The sequence below is a fragment of the Oncorhynchus mykiss genome, chromosome 30, assembly GCF_057628025.1.
Source record: "Oncorhynchus mykiss isolate SJ-2025 chromosome 30, ASM5762802v1, whole genome shotgun sequence".
Lineage (NCBI taxonomy): Eukaryota > Metazoa > Chordata > Actinopteri > Salmoniformes > Salmonidae > Oncorhynchus > Oncorhynchus mykiss.
This window is the reverse complement of record NC_143051.1, coordinates 36,138,978-36,159,871: the sequence shown is the minus strand read 5'-3', so window position 1 is coordinate 36,159,871 and position 20,894 is coordinate 36,138,978. Positions and strand designations below refer to the sequence as shown.

Here is a 20,894-nt window from a genome sequence, read left to right as displayed (position 1 = left end):
ACATGTGTACTTAAAACCTTTCCCCTTCACCACTCCCCATTGAAGAGATAAAGGTGGTTTCACTAGAAGGGGTTGTGGGTTATGTGTAGATAATCCTCTAAGAAAACCAATGGTCCAGACCTCATGCCTCTATCATAATCCGCTCAGAAGTTATTGGGGTTTTTATCTTTGATGGCCAGAATTCGGGTGACTAAATTCAGCTCATGTCATGCTACTTTTGCGACACACTGAAAAAACTTTGAAGACGACGACCACGAAATGCAAAAATCTTCAAAAGTTGTTCAGAGTGACCTGCACTGCTATGTCAACAGGGCTCTGTAATTATTAATGGATATATTAGGTTACAAAAATCGGACTTTTTGGATATAACGTCAATGATATGTTAGAGAAAGAACCCCACTGAACGATTCAGAACATGAATACTCATATTTGTCTTGGTAAAAATGTATTTTATAACACAAGGAAGTGATTTATCACCAAAGTCTATACTAAATAGTCAAACATGGCAACTACCCTTGATACCCTGGAAGTGACTAACACCACCAAAACAAACACTGCCTAAACCTCAACTCCATTGTTTTACTGGTTTGGCCCTCCTGCCTTTGAATGAACTCTTCTATGAAAAGGAGATGTTTACTCTTGCTGTTGATCCAGGAATTGAGGTGTATAGTTGGGATTGTTCAAATAAGGCGACCTGGTGTATTGGTGCCAATAAAAACAGATGTCAACCGCCACTTTCTAAAACGACAAAACCACATGATTGCACCTAATGCACTGAGCTAGAGCAAAGCAAACGTTTACTCTAATGGATCCCACATACCAGTACAATTATCAAACGTTTGCGTGCAGGGGGTACTTAGCACCTCTGAACAGTGTCAGCAGTCAATCTCTTTTGTGTTCGACCACATCGACATTGAAGCTATCAGCCTTGTTGAAATACTCTAAAACAAAAATTGGCAGTAGAGTTCCATTCTTAAGCTTAGTTTGGCAATGCTATTCCCTCTGTATTTTCCTTTGAAGCTTTCCAATGTTGGCTAACTAGCTTGCTAGTGGGGCTAATGTTGCTTTTGTTGTAGAAAGCCCTTGTTGATACTAGCCAGATGGCCACAGCTAGTTAACTAGCTAGCAAGATGACGAAGAAACAATTTAATTCACTCTCCATAATCCCAAAGTGTCAGCCCATAGACAGTTTTTTTTAGCTCGCTAGCTAACGCTAGCTAAACCGTTAGCGTGCCATTCGCTAGCGAGCACAACACTTTTTTCCTTTTTGCTGTCACTCCTGTCAGCTCCCCCACATGGAGATTTGTGCTCTATCATTGGCTCAAAGCCAAGTTATCGGGCGACTGAGGAGCATTGCGATTCTACAAGTAGAAACATCCGGTTCGTCGGTACCAGCTCGGTACGCAGCAGGTACGTATTTTGTTCTAGCAAGAGAAGGAACAGCCTCCTATTGTGATACTTAAGTACTTATCGACAGTCAGATTCTCAATATGCTTCATGCATAATTAGGGTTGCACATTTTGGAGAATATTCAGAGGTGGAAACTTTCCCTGGGAATTAACGAAAATATATGCAAAATAATATTAATGCCATTTAAATGTAGATGTTTTTTGCATTGGATATATTTACAATATCATATGGGGACAGAAACATAAACCTTTTACCTTATCATACTAGACATAATTGCAAATGATTAAATCCTTCCAATAGAAATAAAAACAACTATTTAGTTACGAATTGAACTTGAATTAAATGAGTTGACTCTTCACATGGGATGATTTCACTGAACAACAAAAGGGAATTTTGAATGAACCATCGCATCTACCAAAAACGTTTTCAACATAAAATGATAGTCTAGAAACTAAAGCTTTGGTTGTCTTCGTCTCAGGCTTCCATGTCTTCTCCCTGGACCTCCTCAATGTCCACCTTGTGAACATCAGACTCTGAGGCCTCATCTTTACTGTCACTTTCCAACATTATTGAGGATGGCTCGTTGTCAGGCTCAAAAAGCCTCAAATTTGCCCTGATGGCCACCAATTTTTAAACCGTTGTATTGGTCAGCCTGTTGCGTACTTTGTTGTGTGTGTTCCCAAACAAGGACCTGTTGCATTCTGAGGTGGCTGATATTGGTGGGATTTGGAGGATGATGGAGGCAACAAAGAGCCTCAGATCCACAAAGTCCCTTCCACCAGGTGGCTGATGAGATATGTTGGCACGACTGCCATATTGCATCTCCATCCCAAAGCCCTTGCTTGGAAGTGTACTTCGCCAGACTGCCAAGACCCTTGCCCTCATCCAGTCCAAGGTGGCGAGACACAGTAGTGATGACACCACAGGCCTTATTGATCTCTGCACCAGACAGGATGCTCTTGCCAGCATACTTGGGGTCCAACATGTACACTGCGGCGTGTATGGGCTTCAGGCAGAAGTCTTCACATTTTTTAAAATGTATTTCAGAACTGCAGTTTCTTCTGCTTGGAGCAACAGTGAAGTGGGCAGGGCAGTACGGATTTTTTCTCTTACATCTGTAAGCAGAATCTGAACATTAGACAGGATGGCATTGTCTCCCTCAATCCATGCAATGGCTACTACTATAGGTTTCAGGAGGTTCAGGCTGCATACCACTTTCTCTCAAAATACATCATCCAGGAGGATCCTCTTGATGGGGCTGTCCATATCAGCAGACTGTGATATGGCCATTTCTTGGAGAGACTCCTTCCCCTCCAGGAGACTGTCAAACATGATGACAACACCACCCCAACGGGTGTTGCTGGGCAGCTTCAATGTGGTGCTCTTATTCTTCTCACTTTGCTTGGTGAGGGAGAATGCTGCTATATCTTGATGACACTTCACCTACCTAACCATTACCTTGGCTCTATTGTAGAGTGGATCCGTTGTTTTCAGTGCCATGATGTCCTTGCGGAGCAGATTCGATGCATGAGCAGCACAGCCAATGGGTGTGATGTGAGGGTAGAACTCCTCCACTTTAGACCAAGCAGCCTTCATGTTCGCAGCATTATCTGTCACCCGTGCAAATACCTTCCGTGGTCCAAGGTCATATATGACTGCCTTCAGCTCATCTGCAATGTAGAGACGGGTGTGTCTGTTGTCCCTTGTGTCTGTGCTCTTGAAGAATACTGGTTGAGGGGTGGAGATTATGTAGTTAATTATTCCTTGCCCACGAACATTCAACCACCCATCAGAGATGATTGCAATACAGTCTGTTTCTCTATAATTTGCTTGACCTTCACTTGAACTTTGTTGAACTCTGCATCCAGCAAATGAGTAGATAAAGCATGTCTGGTGGAGGGGTGTATGTTGGGCGAAGAACATTCATAAATCTCTTCCAATACACATTTCCTGTGAGCATCAGAGGTTAACCAGTTGCATACACAGCTCGAGCAAGACATTCATCAGCATTTCTCTGACTACGTTCCTCCATTGAGTCAAAAAAGCTTCTGATTCCAGGAGGACCATGAGCTGTTGCTATCGATAAGGTGTCCGATTCATAATTTTCACCTCAAATAGAAGTAGAGGGACTTTTGTCAGAAGTTGCTTGCTGGAACTTTATGGACATGGCCAGATGATTCTGCATCTTTTTTGCATTCTTCACATATGATTTGGCACAGTATTTGCAAAAGTACACAGCTTTTCCTTCTACATTAGCTGCAGTGAAATGTCTCCACACATCAGATAGTCTCCGTGGCATTTTCCTGTAAAGATTAGAAAAAAATGGGTAAAAAAAAATAGTTAAGCAGTTAGATTATTAAACAGCTCCTTTGTAAGATAAATGTTTTAAAATGAAACATGTATGGAAACAGGTGAATTAACATTCCTCAGTTGGCAGGCTCAAGCATGCTAAAACCCACATGGTACCAAAAACTAACTAGCAGAAAATGTTAACAAGTTAGAAATGATTTAAACACACTTTGCTATAGGCTACTATTTACTAGTTAACAAAAAATAATGTATGTCATGTAAAATATATTCACCCCACCCAGTATTGTAATCAAAACTTACCAGAAAGCATGTAGTTCTTGGCTCTGACAGTGTAGTAGTGTGGGCTCAATAGCATCTCATTAGTGTGCAAGATCTTGAGAATCAGCTGTACATGTGATGGAAGAATGCACTGTGCATGCAGAGGGTTGCAATTCCATTGAATTGGGGATAGTTTAACCAAAATATGCCACAAGACCTAGAATTGCCTTATGTGTATCCCACAAAGAAAGTTAACTGTTATATGCTAAAATTCCAAAAATTACCGGGCTAACTTCCAGAAATTTACCGGAAAGTTTCCGACCTTTGCAACCCTATGCTTAATAGAGGTTGTAAATTGCATTCAGTGTGGTGTAGATCAGCATGTTGTTTGCGGAACAGTATGTTCTGAATCAGAGAGCCTATTCTGTAATATTTGTCTAAATGTAACATCTATTAAAATGTAATTAGGGTCCCCTGGGAAACACTGACCAACACTTTGGTTCCTACCTTGTCAATAACTCCTACCTGGCTTTTTCATTTCTTGTCATGCAAAACATCAACCATTAGAATAATTATTATTTAGAAGCAACCAGTTGTCCATATTATAGAAAGGAGGGTCTCAGCTTTCTGTAGGTATTTGTTTCTCAATGCTAAATACAGACCTCAAAACGCACTGTTTTACAAATAAATATCTGATATGGATTTCAAATATGGAGCGTGTGAAATGTGCATCGGTCATCGCAAGTGCTAAGTATTTTTTAGGACATTACATTTATTGATTAATACATTGCTACTAGCAGTAGGTTGTATATTTAGAGTTAGTTACCTAATGTGTTTTGGGCCCTATTTTGAAAGTAGCCTAAAATATAACAGAAATAGCCTACTTGTCAACCTTAAATTCATGACAATCACTGAATTATTTTATTTATTGAATTCCAACTGAGTAGTCCCCTTCTTAATAAAGCATTGTGAATGACTTTATAATCACATAATAAGATGATTATTCCTATTTTTTTTCTATTGTGTTACACTGCAGAACGACGGGATGGTGCTACCAACTGAAAAAGTTGGTCTGGAGCCCTGACAATTAAACCTTACCTCTGTTAGAAGTGTCCTGGCATTGAAACCCAGGGTCGGAAGTTTGACACTAGCTACAGCCAACCACTAAATATTACACATTTTAAATAGCTACAGCACAAACGGAATAAACCCTGCAGATGTATGCAATGTTATACTATATCATGAACCATAATGTCAACTATCCAGTCAATTACTGGGAAAGGTAGGTTAGAATGTTGGGCCAGTAGGCTAACCGAAAGGTCTGGCTGAAGACCCAAGCCACATATATATTTTTAAGCCTAATTGTTCCCACTGTTTAGAGATGCGGGCAACAAATAGAACGAAAGTGTGGATTAATTTCAAGTCATGCACAAAATAAATAAAGTGTGCTATTCAAAGTCTGTGGACTACAGTAGAACATTATAATGGTAACGTTATCACGACCATTAGTTCAAATTGCAACCTTACGACAGGTGTCATTCCACCAAACCAGTATGTTGTTTCAACAAGAAAATCCTGGAACCATTTCAAGTATTTGGCATAGCCTACCCTGCGACGACTTGCTTCTCTTCATCTTTGTTGGGTTTCCTCTTTTTCTTGAATTTGAAGAGTTTAAACATTTTACGTCCACCGTCATCTTTCTCCACCGGGTCGGTTAAATTGGCTTCGCTTTTAGAAAACAAGTTTTTGAATGACTTTTTGGAACTACTCTTTTTCGCCATCTTTACGTGTATTCCCGGACACGAGGTCGAGATCTGGCAAAACACCGATTTGTCACGAATCTTGACATGGAAAACACAAGTTTAGCTGAACCTGCTGACAGCAAGATGACAACTGATCCTCGCGCTTCACTCTCTCCGGTTGCACGCGCAGTCGCGCACAGATGAGTGACAACACCGGGAGTCTGTGTATTGGAGTGTAGGTTTGACTCCCGGATTTGTGCATCGTTCCGGTGTGTATCGACGGAAAGTAACACCATAACAATGTTGCCGACTTCACACACAAAAAAAAGTTTCCTGTCAACAAAAGCATATGTATAATCTGTAGGAACAATTTACCAGTCGTAAAGTCAAATGTGTCCCTCACTATCAAATACATGTTTGAATCCAACTTTTGTCTGAACCGCACCATGTTGCTGCTGTACCCAATACACAGGCTCCCGATGTTGTGGCCCAAAGCTAGCCCTTGTGATGCGTTGGCCAAGCATTTTAAGGAAATCCACATGCATGCAGATGCGTAAATCGCTCAAATATAGACACAAGCAGAGCCAGACTATTGATAGACCGATTTTCAGACAAATATAACATGTCATATATGCTTTTTGGCTAGATAATCTGACGTCAGTGCGTTCAAGACAACTAGGAGCTCAGAAGAAAACGGAGTGCCGACTGGGAAAAATCGGATTGAATGATCATCCAACACTAAATTCCAAGTTGGAAACTTGAGGATCATGCTGCACCCAAGACAACTTGGAAAACTCCTGCCTCCAACTTCAGCACGCTTTTGAAAACTGAGAACTCAGGAAAAAAACACGCTCTGACTGGGAATATTTGTTTTGAAAGGTCATCCAACTCGAAATTCCAAATCGGAAACTCAGGCCTCCTCCTAGAGCTCCGATTTTTTCCCCCTAGAACTTCGAGCAGTTTCCCCTACCAGCTGTGCTGCTTCTCCATGTAGCTTGCGCAGAACAGCTGGTTGGGGAAACCGCTCGAGTTGCACAAAATAGAATATAGCTGTACAGAAAAAGTTCGGAATTACCCAATTTCATATATACAACTTCTAAAGACCTGCAACACTACACTGAGAGCAGGTCCGGATTATCAAACAGGCACACAGGATTGAGGGCCCCCTGGAGGCCGAGGGCCGGCTAGATAGCATATGAACACGTCATAAACGATGGTAAAAAGTGTAGAATTAAAGGAAATTAGCTTTAAAACGGCAACATTTTCTCTGAATCATGGCAAAATGGGTTGAAATGCAGTTCTCCATCTAGCCCACACAGCGCAGCTGGTAGGGGAAACCGCTCAAGTCGCACAAAATAGAATATAGTAAACTGGAATGACACAATTTCATGTGTACAACATCTAAAGACCTGCATCTCTATACTGCGAGCTTTGACGTTTCTCTAAGAGGATTTGGGTGTTTTTTGAACCTTTGTTCTTGTTCTTCCATAGCCTCCATACTGCAGAATGAGCCGTGAGGAAGTCTATTGCAGCCACGTAGGCACCCAATCAGACTGATTGGATTTATTTTGGAATGCTCTCTACTTGTCAGTGTTCCAAACGGGACATTATTTGTATTTCTACCTAAACATGCAAACACCATCAGATAGAATTCATAGCAAGCGGTGCACTGGAATGACATTCAGATGAACTGGAAGGACATTCAGATGAACTGGAAGGACATTCAGATGAACTGGAAGGACATTCAGATGAACTGGAAGGACATTCAGATGAACTGGAAGGACATTCGGATGAACTGGAAGGACATTCAGATGAACTGGAAGGACATTCAGATGAACTGGAAGGACATTCAGATGAACTGGAATGACATTCAGATGAACTGGAAGGACATTCAGATGAACTGGAAGGACATTCAGATGAACTGGAAGGACATTCACTCTCATGGGATGGGTGGCCAAACATAACTAACTGAAAGCCACACTTCCAATAAACCACAAATCCCACCGGGCACACCACATAATTTCAACAGTGGAGAAATGGGTCATATTTGGTTGAGACGTTGATCAATGAGATTTCAACCTTTATTCACCCACTTGAAAAGACAGCCAGAAGTTTGTTGAATTCTCATTGTCTTATCACTATGATTTCAACCATCTAAAAGCACAACCAAATTACAGAGGGAAAACAATGCCAGGTTTTTGGTATAATTTTCATGTAAATGTGTTATCAATGCACTTTCAACTATTTAAAAGTTCAAATGGGAATACAATGCCAGATATTTGGGGATGTATACAACAATTGAATGTGCTACCACTATGCTTCATCTAATAACACAACCAAATTACCTGGATTGTAGTTGAGATTACATTAAAATTACATAGTGTGTAATACATAAGTGTTCAATGCTGTTCAAGATTCATTGCAGATTATTATAATAATTATGGAGATCTCCACAGACCTGCAACCTTTGCATGCTATCTTGAACATGTTGAACCTACTCATTCAAGGGGTTTTCTTTATTTTCACTATTTTCTACATTGTAGAATAATAGTGAAGACATCAAAACTATGTAATAACACGTGGAATCATGTAGTAACCAAAAAAACTGTTAAGCAAATCAAAATATTTTTTATATTTGAGATTCTTCAATGTAGCCACCCTTTGCCTTGATGACAGCTTTGCACACTGTTGGCATTCTCTCAACCAGCTTCATGAGGAATGCTTTCCCAACAGTCTGGAAGGAGTTCCCACATATGCTGAGCACTTGTTGGCTGCTTTTCCTTCACTCTGCGGTCCAACTCATCCCATACCATCTCAGTTGGGTTGAGGTCGGGGGATTGTAGAGGCCAGGTCATCTGATGCAGCACTCCATCACTCTCCTTCTTGGTCAAATGTCCCTTACACAGCCTAGAGGTGTGTTGGGTCATTGTCCTGTTGAAAAATGATAGTCCCACTAAGCGCAAACCAGATGGTATGGTGTATCACTGCAGAATGCTGTGGTAGCCATGCTGGTTAAGTGTGCCTTGAATTCTAAATAAATCACAGACAGTGTCACCAGCAAAGCACCCCACACCATAACACATCCTCCTCCATGCCTCACAGTGGGAACCATACTTGCAAAGATCATCCATTCACCTACTGTGTGTCATAAAGACACAGCGGTTGAAACCAAAAATCTCAAATTTGGACTCATCAGACAAAAGGACAGATTTTTTACATCAGCCGATGTCACAAAGTGCTGTACAGAAACCCAGCCTAAAACCCCAAACAGCAAGCAATGCAGATGTAGAAGCACAGTGGCTAGGAAAAAATCCCTAGAAAGGCCGGAACCTAGGAAGGAACATGAAGAGGAACTAGGCTCTGGGGGGTGGCCAGTCTTCTTCTGGCTGTGCCGGGTGGAGATTATAACAGAACATGGCCAAGATGTTCAAACGTTCATAGATGATCAGCAGGGTCAAATAATAATATTCACAGTGGTTGTAGAGGGTGCAACAGGTCACAGTGGTTGTAGAGGGTGCAACAAGTCAGCACCTCAGGAGTAAATGTCAGTTGGCTTTTCATAGCCGATCATTCAGAGTTAGAGACAGCAGGTGCGGAAGAGAGAGAGTCCAAAACAGCAGGTCCGGGACAAGGTAGCACATCCGGTGAACAGGTCAGGATTCCATAGCCGCAGGCAGAACAGTTGAAACTGGAGCAGCAGCATGACCAGGTGGACTGGGGACAGCAAGGAGTCATCAGGCAAGGTAGTCCTGAGGCATGGTCCTCGGGCTCAAGTCCCCTGAGAGAAGAGAGAGAGAAAGGGAGAGTGAAGGAGTAAGAAAAAGAAAAAGAGAGAGAGAGAATTAGAGGGAGCATACCTAAATTCACACAGGACGGTCTTCATTAAGACATCCTCTATGTCAAATTTCAGCCAGACTGCCCAGCCTGCCCAAGCCACCTGCACACCTGACCCCCACCTGTGTGGGGGTCACCTGTGTGGGGTTCACCCACCTGGTGGGTTGGAATTAACTTTTGAACCTGTTTAAAGAACAGGCCGGTATATACAGTGGCTTGCGAAAGTATTCGGCCCCCTTGGACTTTGCGACCTTTTGCCACATTTCAGGCTTCAAACATAAAGATATAAAACTGTATTTTTTGTGAAGAATCAACAACAAGTGGGACACAATCATGAAGTAGAACGACATTTATTGGATATTTCAAACTTTTTTAACAAATCAAAAACTGAAGAATTGGGCGTGCAAAATTATTCAGCCCCCTTAAGTTAATACTTTGTAGCGCCACCTTTTGCTGCGATTACAGCTGTAAGTCGCTTGGGGTATGTCTATCAGTTTTGCACATCGAGAAACTGCATTTTTTTCCCATTCCTCCTTGCAAAACAGCTCGAGCTCAGTGAGGTTGGATGGAGAGCATTTGTGAACAGCAGTTTTCAGTTCTTTCCACAGATTCTCGATTGGATTCAGGTCTGGACTTTGACTTGGCCATTCTAACACCTGGATATGTTTATTTTTGAACCATTCCATTGTAGATTTTGCTTTATGTTTTGGATCATTGTCTTGTTGGAAGACAAATCTCCGTCCCAGTCTCAGGTCTTTTGCAGACTCCATCAGGTTTTCTTCCAGAATGGTCCTGTATTTGGCTCCATCCATCTTCCCATCAATTTTAACCATCTTCCCTGTCCCTGCTGAAGAAAAGCAGGCCCAAACCATGATGCTGCCACCACCATGTTTGACAGTGGGGATGGTGTGTTCAGCTGTGTTGCTTTTACGCCAAACATAACGTTTTGCATTGTTGCCAAAAAGTTTAATTTGTTTCATCTGACCAGAGCACCTTCTTCCACATGTTTGGTATGTCTCCCAGGTGGCTTGTGGCAAACTTTAAACGACACTTTTTATGGATATCTTTAAGAAATGGCTTTCTTCTTGCCACTCTTCCATAAAGGCCAGATTTGTGCAATATACGACTGATTGTTGTCCTATGGACAGAGTCTCCCACCTCAGCTGTAGATCTCTGCAGTTCATCCAGAGTGATCATGGGCCTCTTGGCTGCATCTCTGATCAGTCTTCTCCTTGTATGAGCTGAAAGTTTAGAGGGACGGCCAGGTCTTGGTAGATTTGCAGTGGTCTGATACTCCTTCCATTTCAATATGATCGCTTGCACAGTGCTCCTTGGGATGTTTAAAGCTTGGGAAATCTTTTTTGTATCCAAATCCGGCTTTAAACTTCTTCACAACAGTATCTCGGACCTGCCTGGTGTGTTCCTTGTTCTTCATGATGCTCTCTGCGCTTTTAACGGACCTCTGAGACTATCACAGTGCAGGTGCATTTATACGTAGACTTGATTACACACAGGTGGATTGTATTTATCATCATTAGTCATTTAGGTCAACATTGGATCATTCAGAGATCCTCACTGAACTTCTGGAGAGAGTTTGCTGCACTGAAAGTAAAGGGGCTGAATAATTTTGCACGCCCAATTTTTCAGTTTTTGATTTGTTAACAAAGTTTGAAATATCCAATAAATGTCGTTCCACTTCATGATTGTGTCCCACTTGTTGTTGATTCTTCACAAAAAAATACAGTTTTATATCTTTATGTTTGAAGCCTGAAATGTGGCAAAAGGTCGCAAAGTTCAAGGGGGCCGAATACTTTCGCAAGGCACTGTATATATCTAAGGTCGACAGAGACGGTGACGGAATCCAACCGGCATTGCTTTTGCCAGTCTACAGGACGAGTGATTTAATTAATGTACACATATAGGAATTATGAAATTCCGATGACAACTTCTCTCCAGAATGGGCTCTCCCGCCAATTTGTGCACATTCATTGTTTCATAACTTCATTGTGTGAATTGTTTGCTTTTGATTCTTAGTGTATATCAATTTACCATTAGATGTATCACCAGTAGTACATTTAGTCCTACTTCTATGCCTGCACGTCCTTACTCAACATTGACAAGAGTGCTCCAAACAAAATACAATGACAGAATTGACAGATCTCGTAAATGAAATTAAATAAACCGAAACTTGTTTCTCACAAGTGTAGCATAGGTTGTAAACTCTGCAAACAATGTGTCCACTTTCGACAATGAGAACAGGAAGACTGGAATAATATTGAATGCATTAAAATAAATGACCGTAAACAAAGTTACAAACATTGTAGATTAGTTATATAAAAGAGAGACAATTGTGCCATCTGGTTTCCTTAATATAAGGAATTTGAAATGATTTATGCTTTTACTTTTGATACTTAAGTATATTTTAGAAATTCCATTTACTTTTGATACTTAAGTATATTTAAAACCAAGTACTTTGAGACTTTTACTCAAGTAGTATTTTACTGGGTGACTTTCACTTTTACTTTAGTCATTTTCTGTTAAGGTATCTTTACTTTTACTCAAGTATGACAATTGAGTCATACTTTTTCCACCATCAAATATGACAATTGAGTCAAACTTTTTCCACCACTGCCAGAATATTTTATTTTAAGTTTGCTAGCGCAAGCTTTGTGTAGCCAATGTGAAGTATAGGATATACTTATTTTATCAGGATATGTTCTACCTGAAGGCTGCAATGTTTTTATTTGTTGGCTTTATGTAGGCTATTTGTAAATAGTTGGCAATGGCAATAGAAGTTACTTTTTAGATCTGAATCATTTTCGTTTAGATTCGGATAGAATTTTGATTAACCACATGACAATGATTTTGCAAACAATTTGGGATTTTGCTGTCTGGTTCAGGAACGTGAACTTGCAGGAAAGTGTGCATATCTCCAAGTACAGCTCAGACTTTGCATACGCACAACGTCTAGTGGTTGATCAATTGTATTGCAAGCAAATAAAAGGTATGAAGGGGGGGGGGGGGGGGGGGGGTCAGATTTGGGCTGGCTGTGGAAATTCATTTGCTTTGGCATTAATCAAGCAAACACAATTAGTCCAACCTATGATCTTCTGTTTGCTCTGCATGTAATTAGTCCACTACTCCACCAGGTTGGTTCCAGCATGCCATGTTTTTAACTCATATAAAGCTGTTCATTTTAGTCTATTCAAACAGACCTCATTTCAAAGGAAACAAGCACTCATTAAGATCAGGAGTGGCCAACACCTGAACACACTTAACAAAATACAGGATACAGAGAGTTTTGTTGATGCTGAGAATGGAATGTATGTTTTTAAATAACATTCTTAGAATGTTCTCTGAATGTTGTTAAAGTTTTATTCTGTTTTTTTATGTAAAAAAAAAAAAAAAGAAGTATGTTCTCAGAACAATGTGAGAATATTCCCAATGTCAAACCAGTTGGAGAACCATCCTAGAACATTACCAAAATGTAAATGAAATGTAACCATGTTTGAACTTTTAGGAAACATACTGTTAAAATAATGAAATACCAAGAAAATGACAAGTTCCTTAAATGTGCTTAGAATGTCCCAATGCCAAGCAACTATCCTGCACCATTCCCAGAAAGTTGTGCGAAGGTTGTATGCCAAATAAGGACAACCACGCTCTCACCAAGCTTTAAGAAACATGGTACTCTGAACTGTATGTGCTAGCTGGGATGTCTCTCCTTCTCTGACATGATTGGTTTCTTCCCACTGCACAACAAATATTAGGCTACCATTTATTCATCCATTGCTCATTCAATAGCCAAGAAGCATCCTCGAAATTAAATAGACTTCAAATATGTGACAGGATGAGTAGGCTACCGTATTATTGTGCTGTATAGAAGCACGACATCCTAGCCTCTTTCATTTCCGAGTCAGCAAGGCAGGAGATATAAACACAAACATCTACTGATGTTGCTGCCTTGGCTGTTCCTAGGAAAAACCAGACAACAATAGCTTGTTGGACAATTATTTTGACTTATTTGATTTATAATGAGATGCACACTTGCTCTTGCTTGCTGAATGTAAAATGTCAAATTGGCTACAAACTTAAGAACTGGTGGAGAGTTGGAAAAGAGAGAGACAGTGCATCTCAGTGTCAGAGGAAGCCCATATTTTCCTATGGTATCTTAGCACTGATGCATCCTGGCAAAATACACCATATGAGTATCCTGCTAATAATGTACCTTTCTGGACCATATAAGCTGTCGAATAGACCCATAACTGATCCAAATGGTTGCATAATTAGGCCTAGGCAGTATGCAGTTATTTCGGTATATAGCCGAAAACAAAAGTGGACATTTGAGCAGTTTTCAAATTAGCCTACATTTACAGCTTATAGACAATAATTGTATGCTCACCTGGTAACAATAATACATTCCTTATTGCACTTTTTTGTTGTAGCTTAGGTGGAAGCTACAATCATGTTCTTAAATATAAGCCTAATCAATAGGGGAGCTTTGCATGCCCCGGGGATCACAGAGCACAGTCTGAGGTAGTGTTGGTCCCATGTTTCATGAGCTGAAATAAAAGATCCCTGATATTTTCGATATGCACAAAAAAGCATAGTTCTCTCAAATTTTGGGAATATCAAGAAGCTGATTAAACAGCATGATCATTACACAGGTGCACCTTGTGCTGGGGGAAAAAAAGGCCACACTAAAATGTGCAGTTTTGTCACACAACACAATGCCAAAGATGTCTCAAGTTTTGAGGGAGCGTGCAATTAGAATGCTGACTCCAGGGATGTCCACCAGAGCTGTTGACAGATAATTGAATGTTAATTTCTCTACCGTAAGCTGCTTCCAATGTCGTTTTAGAGAATTTGTCAGTAAGTCCAACCGGTCTCATAACCGCAGACCACATGTCACCACTTCAGCCGAAGACTTCCACATCTGGCTTCCTGCGGGATCATCTAAGACAAGCCACCCGGACACCTGATGAAACTGAGGAGTATTTCTGTCTGACCTAGTGGGTGGGTCTATACCCTCCCAGGGCCACCCATGGCTGTGCCTCTGCCCAGTTGCAGCGTATTGCGGCGCAGCTTGCATGGGGCCGCTGAATTCTATGGCACGTTATTTAAGTGTGAACAGGTACCATTAATGCTAGTTAGTGCTAGTTTGACCACCAGAGGGCATCTTTGAGAAGCAATTGATAGCTTTCATTAGTGGCTGTACTAAATAATATAATCATTTAAAAAAACCTTAGTGTAACAGTTTCAGTAAGTAATACTGAAGTCGTTCACAATTATCAGTTTCTATTTAGCATAATCAGTGCTCTAACTCCCCCTTGCACTGGTCTGGAGCAATGAAGTGGTGACGCAGGGTATTAACCACAAATGACCTCTAAGTCCCTCGGCATAATCACAAAACTTTTAGAGGAGCAACCACTGTAGGTTACTGTATCTGAGAGCCTTCATCACTCACCCGGTTTATCACTGTCCGCTCTGCACCCTGCCCTACCTATGTTGTCAGAGACAGTGTGTAAGGGAAAGACAAACAGCCCAGGACAGTGACGAATGGACCAGGGTTGGACACCCAAGATAAAACTGTCACGAACCGGCTCGAAGTTCGTAACAAAAAGGGAAACGACATGGAGATAAGGAATAACAAAATATATGTATTAACTGAAGTAAACTAAATACAATTAACAATGGTGTGTGTAGTCAGTAATTAGTAGTGTAAGTGAGCATTTGCGTTCATAAATGTGATAATGAAGAGTGTTGAAAGGTGCCAAAGCAAACAAACAAAAATGCCACAACCAACATCTATCAGTGTCTGCATGGAGTGAGTCTCCTCAATAAATGGGGAAGAGGTGTATTTATCCCGGGACACACCCGAGCCCAGGTGTGTCCCATTTTACTGATGACCCTCCCGGCTCTGCCCACCGACGTCCTATTAAGGAAAACAAGAGCAAAGAGAAAGATTTCGGCAGACAGAGTGGGAGGGTCGTCACAAAACATATTTGTGTTTCATTTTTAATCAAAGGTTCATATTATTATTTTTTTTTATTATAGTTTTGGCATTTTGTATGCCTTATTGGATAGAGTTTTTGCAAATAATCGTCAGTATGTGATCAAGAGGCAGCAGTTTAGACTGCTAGACAACCCTAGACCATAGTCTTAATACATATTTTCAATTGAAGGACAGATTTTGTGATATAATGTAAGCTTATGTTTCTGTGCAGGTAGCCTAATCCATATGTACTGTATACACTACCATAAATTGGTGTTTGTGAAGGGACATTATGCCTGTAACAAATTCTATTTATTGTCAGTTAGGCTTAGGTTGAAGTAGGGAAACAGATCTTGAATCAGTTGTTAAATAAAAACAATTAAAGTAAAAAGTAATCCCATTGGACTGAGAGCTTGTGGGGCCAGTCATGTGACGTCTTGGATCAACCAGTTCTTTGTGATAAGAATCTAGCAGTTATGTAAAAGAGAAAGTAAAGAAAGCTTCCAGTTTATCTTCATGTTGTTTTTTTGAAGATAACAAACCACGAAAAGTGCAAGAATGCACTTTTTTTCCTCTTCCAGCGAAGCCCTGGATCTTTCCTTGTTCCAGGTAAAAACGCCACACCTTCACAGAATGTTTTTCTATTTTGCTTCTACTGTATTGTATTATCCGTGTTTGCTCTCAGAGGCCAAGGCAAACAGGACAGGCTCATCAGTGGAATATGATGACATCATGTAGAAACTAAAGCCCTCCTGATAAGAAGCTAGTTGTTACCTCAATTACAATATATAGTAGGGCTAGTGGTGTCAACCTAATGACTGTTATTCTATAAATCCATCAACAGTAAGAAGTATGTAAGGAGCCATGGATTGCCCTTTTTCTAAAATGGAAGTCAGTTGGCATACAGCACACACACACACACACACACACACACACACACACACACACACACACACACACACACACACACACACACACACACACACACACACACACACACACACACACACACACACACACACACACAATATAGAGGCCTATGGTTGATTTTATTATTGTGCCCTTTACTTTTAGCATCTCTTACGAAACGGTGCTGTCTTTTCCAGATGTTCATCTTTGACCGGCCAGGGATGTGTGGCCAGTAAATTGAGGTGTGGACTGATGTCGTTGATGCCACACCCTTTCAACTACAGGAAACCATCTCTATCAGGTTAAGTGTTCAAACCGTCACACACACACACACACACACACACACACACACACACACACACACACACACACACACACACACACACACACACACACACACACACACACACACACACACAGTTAATTTAGGGTGTTTCCAATGATTTTGTGCCCAATATAAATGAATGGTAAATCATGTATTGTGTCATTTAAAAAAAGAATAGAGTATGTTTTTTAACACATTCACGTTGATGCTACCGTGATTACGAATAATCATGAATAATGATGAGTGAGAAGGTTACAGAGGGTCAAAGATCATGCCCCCAAGAGATGCTAACCTCTCACCCTTGCTAATCTCCCCTGTTATTGCCATGTCTTGAGGTTAGGATTTTTGACCCTCTGTAACCTTTTCACTTGTCATCACTCACGATTCATTCAGGATTATCCATAATCATGGAAGTATCCACATTAATGTAGAAGTGTTTAGAAACATATTATATTCTTATTTACAATAGAAGTGAGTCCAAAATGATACAATACATGATTTCCATTCATTTCTATTGGTTGGGCCTATGCCCTCCCAGGCCGACCCATGGCTGCGCCCCTGCCCAGTCATGTGAAATCCATAGATTAGGGCCTAATTAATTGATTTCAATGGACTGATTTCCTTTTATGAACTGTAACTCAGTAAAATCATTGAAATTGTTGCATGGTGCGTTTATATTTTTGTTCAGTGTACATACAGTGCCTTGCGAAAGTATTCGGCCCCCTTGAACTTTGCGACCTTTTGCCACATTTCAGGCTTCAAACATAAAGATATAAAACTGTATTTTTTTGTGAAGAATCAACAACAAGTGGGACACAATCATGAAGTGGAACGACATTTATTGGATATTTCAAACCTTTTTAACAAATCAAAAACTGAAAAATTGGGCGTGCAAAATTATTCAGCCCCCTTAAGTTAATACTTTGTAGCGCCACCTTTTGCTGCGATTACAGCTGTAAGTCGCTTGGGGTATGTCTCTATCAGTTTTGCACATCGAGAGACTGACATTTTTTCCCATTCCTCCTTGCAAAACAGCTCGAGCTCAGTGAGGTTGGATGGAGAGCATTTGTGAACAGCAGTTTTCAGTTCTTTCCACAGATTCTCGATTGGATTCAGGTCTGGACTTTGACTTGGCCATTCTAACACCTGGATATGTTTATTTTTGAACCATTCCATTGTAGATTTTGCTTTATGTTTTGGATCATTGTCTTGTTGGAAGACAAATCTCCGTCCCAGTCTCAGGTCTTTTGCAGACTCCATCAGGTTTTCTTCCAGAATGGTCCTGTATATGGCTCCATCCATCTTCCCATCAATTTTAACCATCTTCCCTGTCCCTGCTGAAGAAAAGCAGGCCCAAACCATGATGCTGCCACCACCATGTTTGACAGTGGGGATGGTGTGTTCAGCTGTGTTGCTTTTACGCCAAACACAACGTTTTGCATTGTTGCCAAAAAGTTCAATTTTGGTTTCCTCTGACCAGAGCACCTTCTTCCACATGTTTGGTGTGTCTCCCAGGTGGCATGTGGCAAACTTTAAACGACACTTTTTATGGATATCTTTAAGAAATATCTTTCTTCTTGCCACTCTTCCATTAAGGCCAGATTTGTGCAATATACGACTGATTGTTGTCCTATGGACAGAGTCTCCCACCTCAGCTGTAGATCTCTGCAGTTCATCCAGAGTGATCATGGGCCTCTTGGCTGCATCTCTGATCAGTCTTCTCCTTGTATGAGCTGAAAGTTTAGAGGGACGGCCAGGTCTTGGTAGATTTGCAGTGGTCTGATACTCCTTCCATTTCAATATTATCGCTTGCACAGTGCTCCTTGGGATGTTTAAAGCGTGGGAAATTGTTTTGTATCCAAATCCGGCTTTAAACTTCTTCACAACAGTATCTCGGACCTGCCTGGTGTGTTCCTTGTTCTTCATGATGCTCTCTGCGCTTTTAACAGACCTCTGAGACTATCACAGTGCAGGTGCATTTATACGGAGACTTGATTACACACAGGTGGATTGTATTTATCATCATTAGTCATTTAGGTCAACATTGGATCATTCAGAGATCCTCACTGAACTTCTGGAGAGAGTTTGCTGCACTGAAAGTAAAGGGGCTGAATAATTTTGCACGCCCAATTTTTCAGTTTTTGATTTGTTAAAAAAGTTTGAAATGTCCAATAAATGTCGTTCCACTTCATGATTGTGTCCCACTTGTTGTTGATTCTTCACAAAAAAAAATACAGTTTTATATCTTTATGTTTGAAGCCTGAAATGTGGCAAAAGGTCGCAAAGTTCAAGGGGGCCGAATACTTTCGCAAGGCACTGTATAGAGGGAGAACTGCGAGTTGTGGATGTTTGTTTTCATTGTGCAAAGATAGGCCTAAAAGTAGGCCTAAAACGTCACTCAAATTAGCCGACACAACTTTTCCTCTACTACTCCAACTTCCATGCCATCTGTTGTAGGCTTTAGACTTAGCTACAGTAATTTAATGTAACCGCAAATAAATGGATGAAAAATAGGCTTTGTCAAATTTCCTTGTTGTGTCAATAAGGAGATTCAATATAATCTGGCCCGAGTGCCCGAGTAGGTGTGTTTTGCACAAGGTGAAAGTTAATTGCATTAGTTTTGGAACCTGGCTGCCTCCCGGGCGTTAACCAGGTGCCCTGTTCAAAGCCTACGGCAAAGTCAGTTATCTTCAGTTCGGAAAGTCGGAGCTCTAGGAGGAGTTTCTGACTTGGAATTCCAAGTCGGATGACCGTTCAAAACAGTTTTTTCCCCTCGGTCGAGTTCCCATTTGTCTTGAATGGACTGAAGTCGGAGGCCGAAGATTTTTGGGTTCCCAGTTCTCAAATTCCCAGTTGTCTTGAATGCAGCAATAGACTGACTAGGCCTACAAAATTGACACAGGAGGGCGCTAAAATACAGCAAATTGTGATTTTCATCTGTTGTGGCACAAGAGGAGTTCTGACTGAACTTTGATACACATTGAGAGAAAATCAATTTCACTGCATTTCCTTATTGTTTGATAGTATTTATGGAGCAAATTTACTATAGGATTGTTCTATTTATAATAGAAGAGTATCATATCACTTTATCTTGCCTTTGAAAGTCACCAAAAGCAATTGTTGAGTTTAGTTGCAGGTAGAATTTATTTATTTTTGCTAAATAACTTAGAATAACCCAATTTCCCCAAGAATAACGTATGATAATGAACAGAACACGAGATGAACACCAGCACCGTCTGGTATCACTTTCCCAGATCAGTTGAATATGGATGCAGCTCTATGATATCCGCAGAATGATGTGGGGGTAGGGTGCACGTCACACTCAGCATATACATGAATAAGCACCCTCTGTCTGTACCTTTAAACCAATATAGATTACTGTATCTGAGAGCCTTCATCACTCATGCAGTTTATCACTGTCCGCTCTGCACCCTGCCCTACCTATGTTGTCAGAGACGGTGTGTAATGGAAAGACAAACAGCCCAGGACAGTGACGAATGGTCCAGGGTTGGACACCCAAGATAAAAACGTATCTGTGTTTCATTTTTTATCAAAGGTCCGCGTTATCATTTTTTTAAAGTTAGTTTTTGCATTTTGTAGGGGGGGGGGATACCTAGTCAGTTTTACAATTGAATGCCTTCAACTGAAGTGTGTCTTCCGCATTTAAACCAACCCCTCTGAATCAGAGAGCTGCAAAGGGCTGTTTTAATCAACATCCACGTCTTCGGCGCCCGGGGACCTTGATAGAGTCTTTACCAAAAATTGTCAGTATGTGATCAAGAGGCAGCAGTTTAAACTGCTAGGCAACCCTAGGCCATAGTCTTAATACATATTTTCAATTGAAGGACAGATTTTGTAATATAATGTAAGCTTATGTTTCTGTGCAGGTAGCCTAATCCATATGTGCTGTATACACTACCATCAATTGGTGTTTGTGAAGGTACATTATGCCTGTAACAAATTATATTTATTGTCAGTTAGGCTTAGGTTGAAGTAGGGAAACAGATCTTGAATCAGTTGTTAAATAAAAACAATTAAAGTAAAAAGTAATCCCATTGGACTGAGAGCTTGTGGGGCCAGTCATGTGACGTCTTGGATCAACCAGTTCTTT

At 40.8% G+C, this 20,894-nt stretch overlaps 1 protein-coding gene across 1 annotated transcript in view; it reads right to left on the bottom strand.

Annotated features, from left to right (window-relative positions):
- LOC110488383 (uncharacterized) overlaps positions 1-6,768 on the bottom strand; it is an 86,248-nt gene extending 79,480 nt beyond the window's left edge. The window contains exon 1 of the mRNA XM_036971163.2: positions 5,587-6,768. Coding sequence (XP_036827058.2) covers positions 5,587-5,759 — 173 coding nt within the window. The 5' untranslated portion in view covers positions 5,760-6,768. The remainder of the gene's footprint in view (positions 1-5,586) is intronic.
- Positions 6,769-20,894: the final 14,126 nt, after the last annotated feature.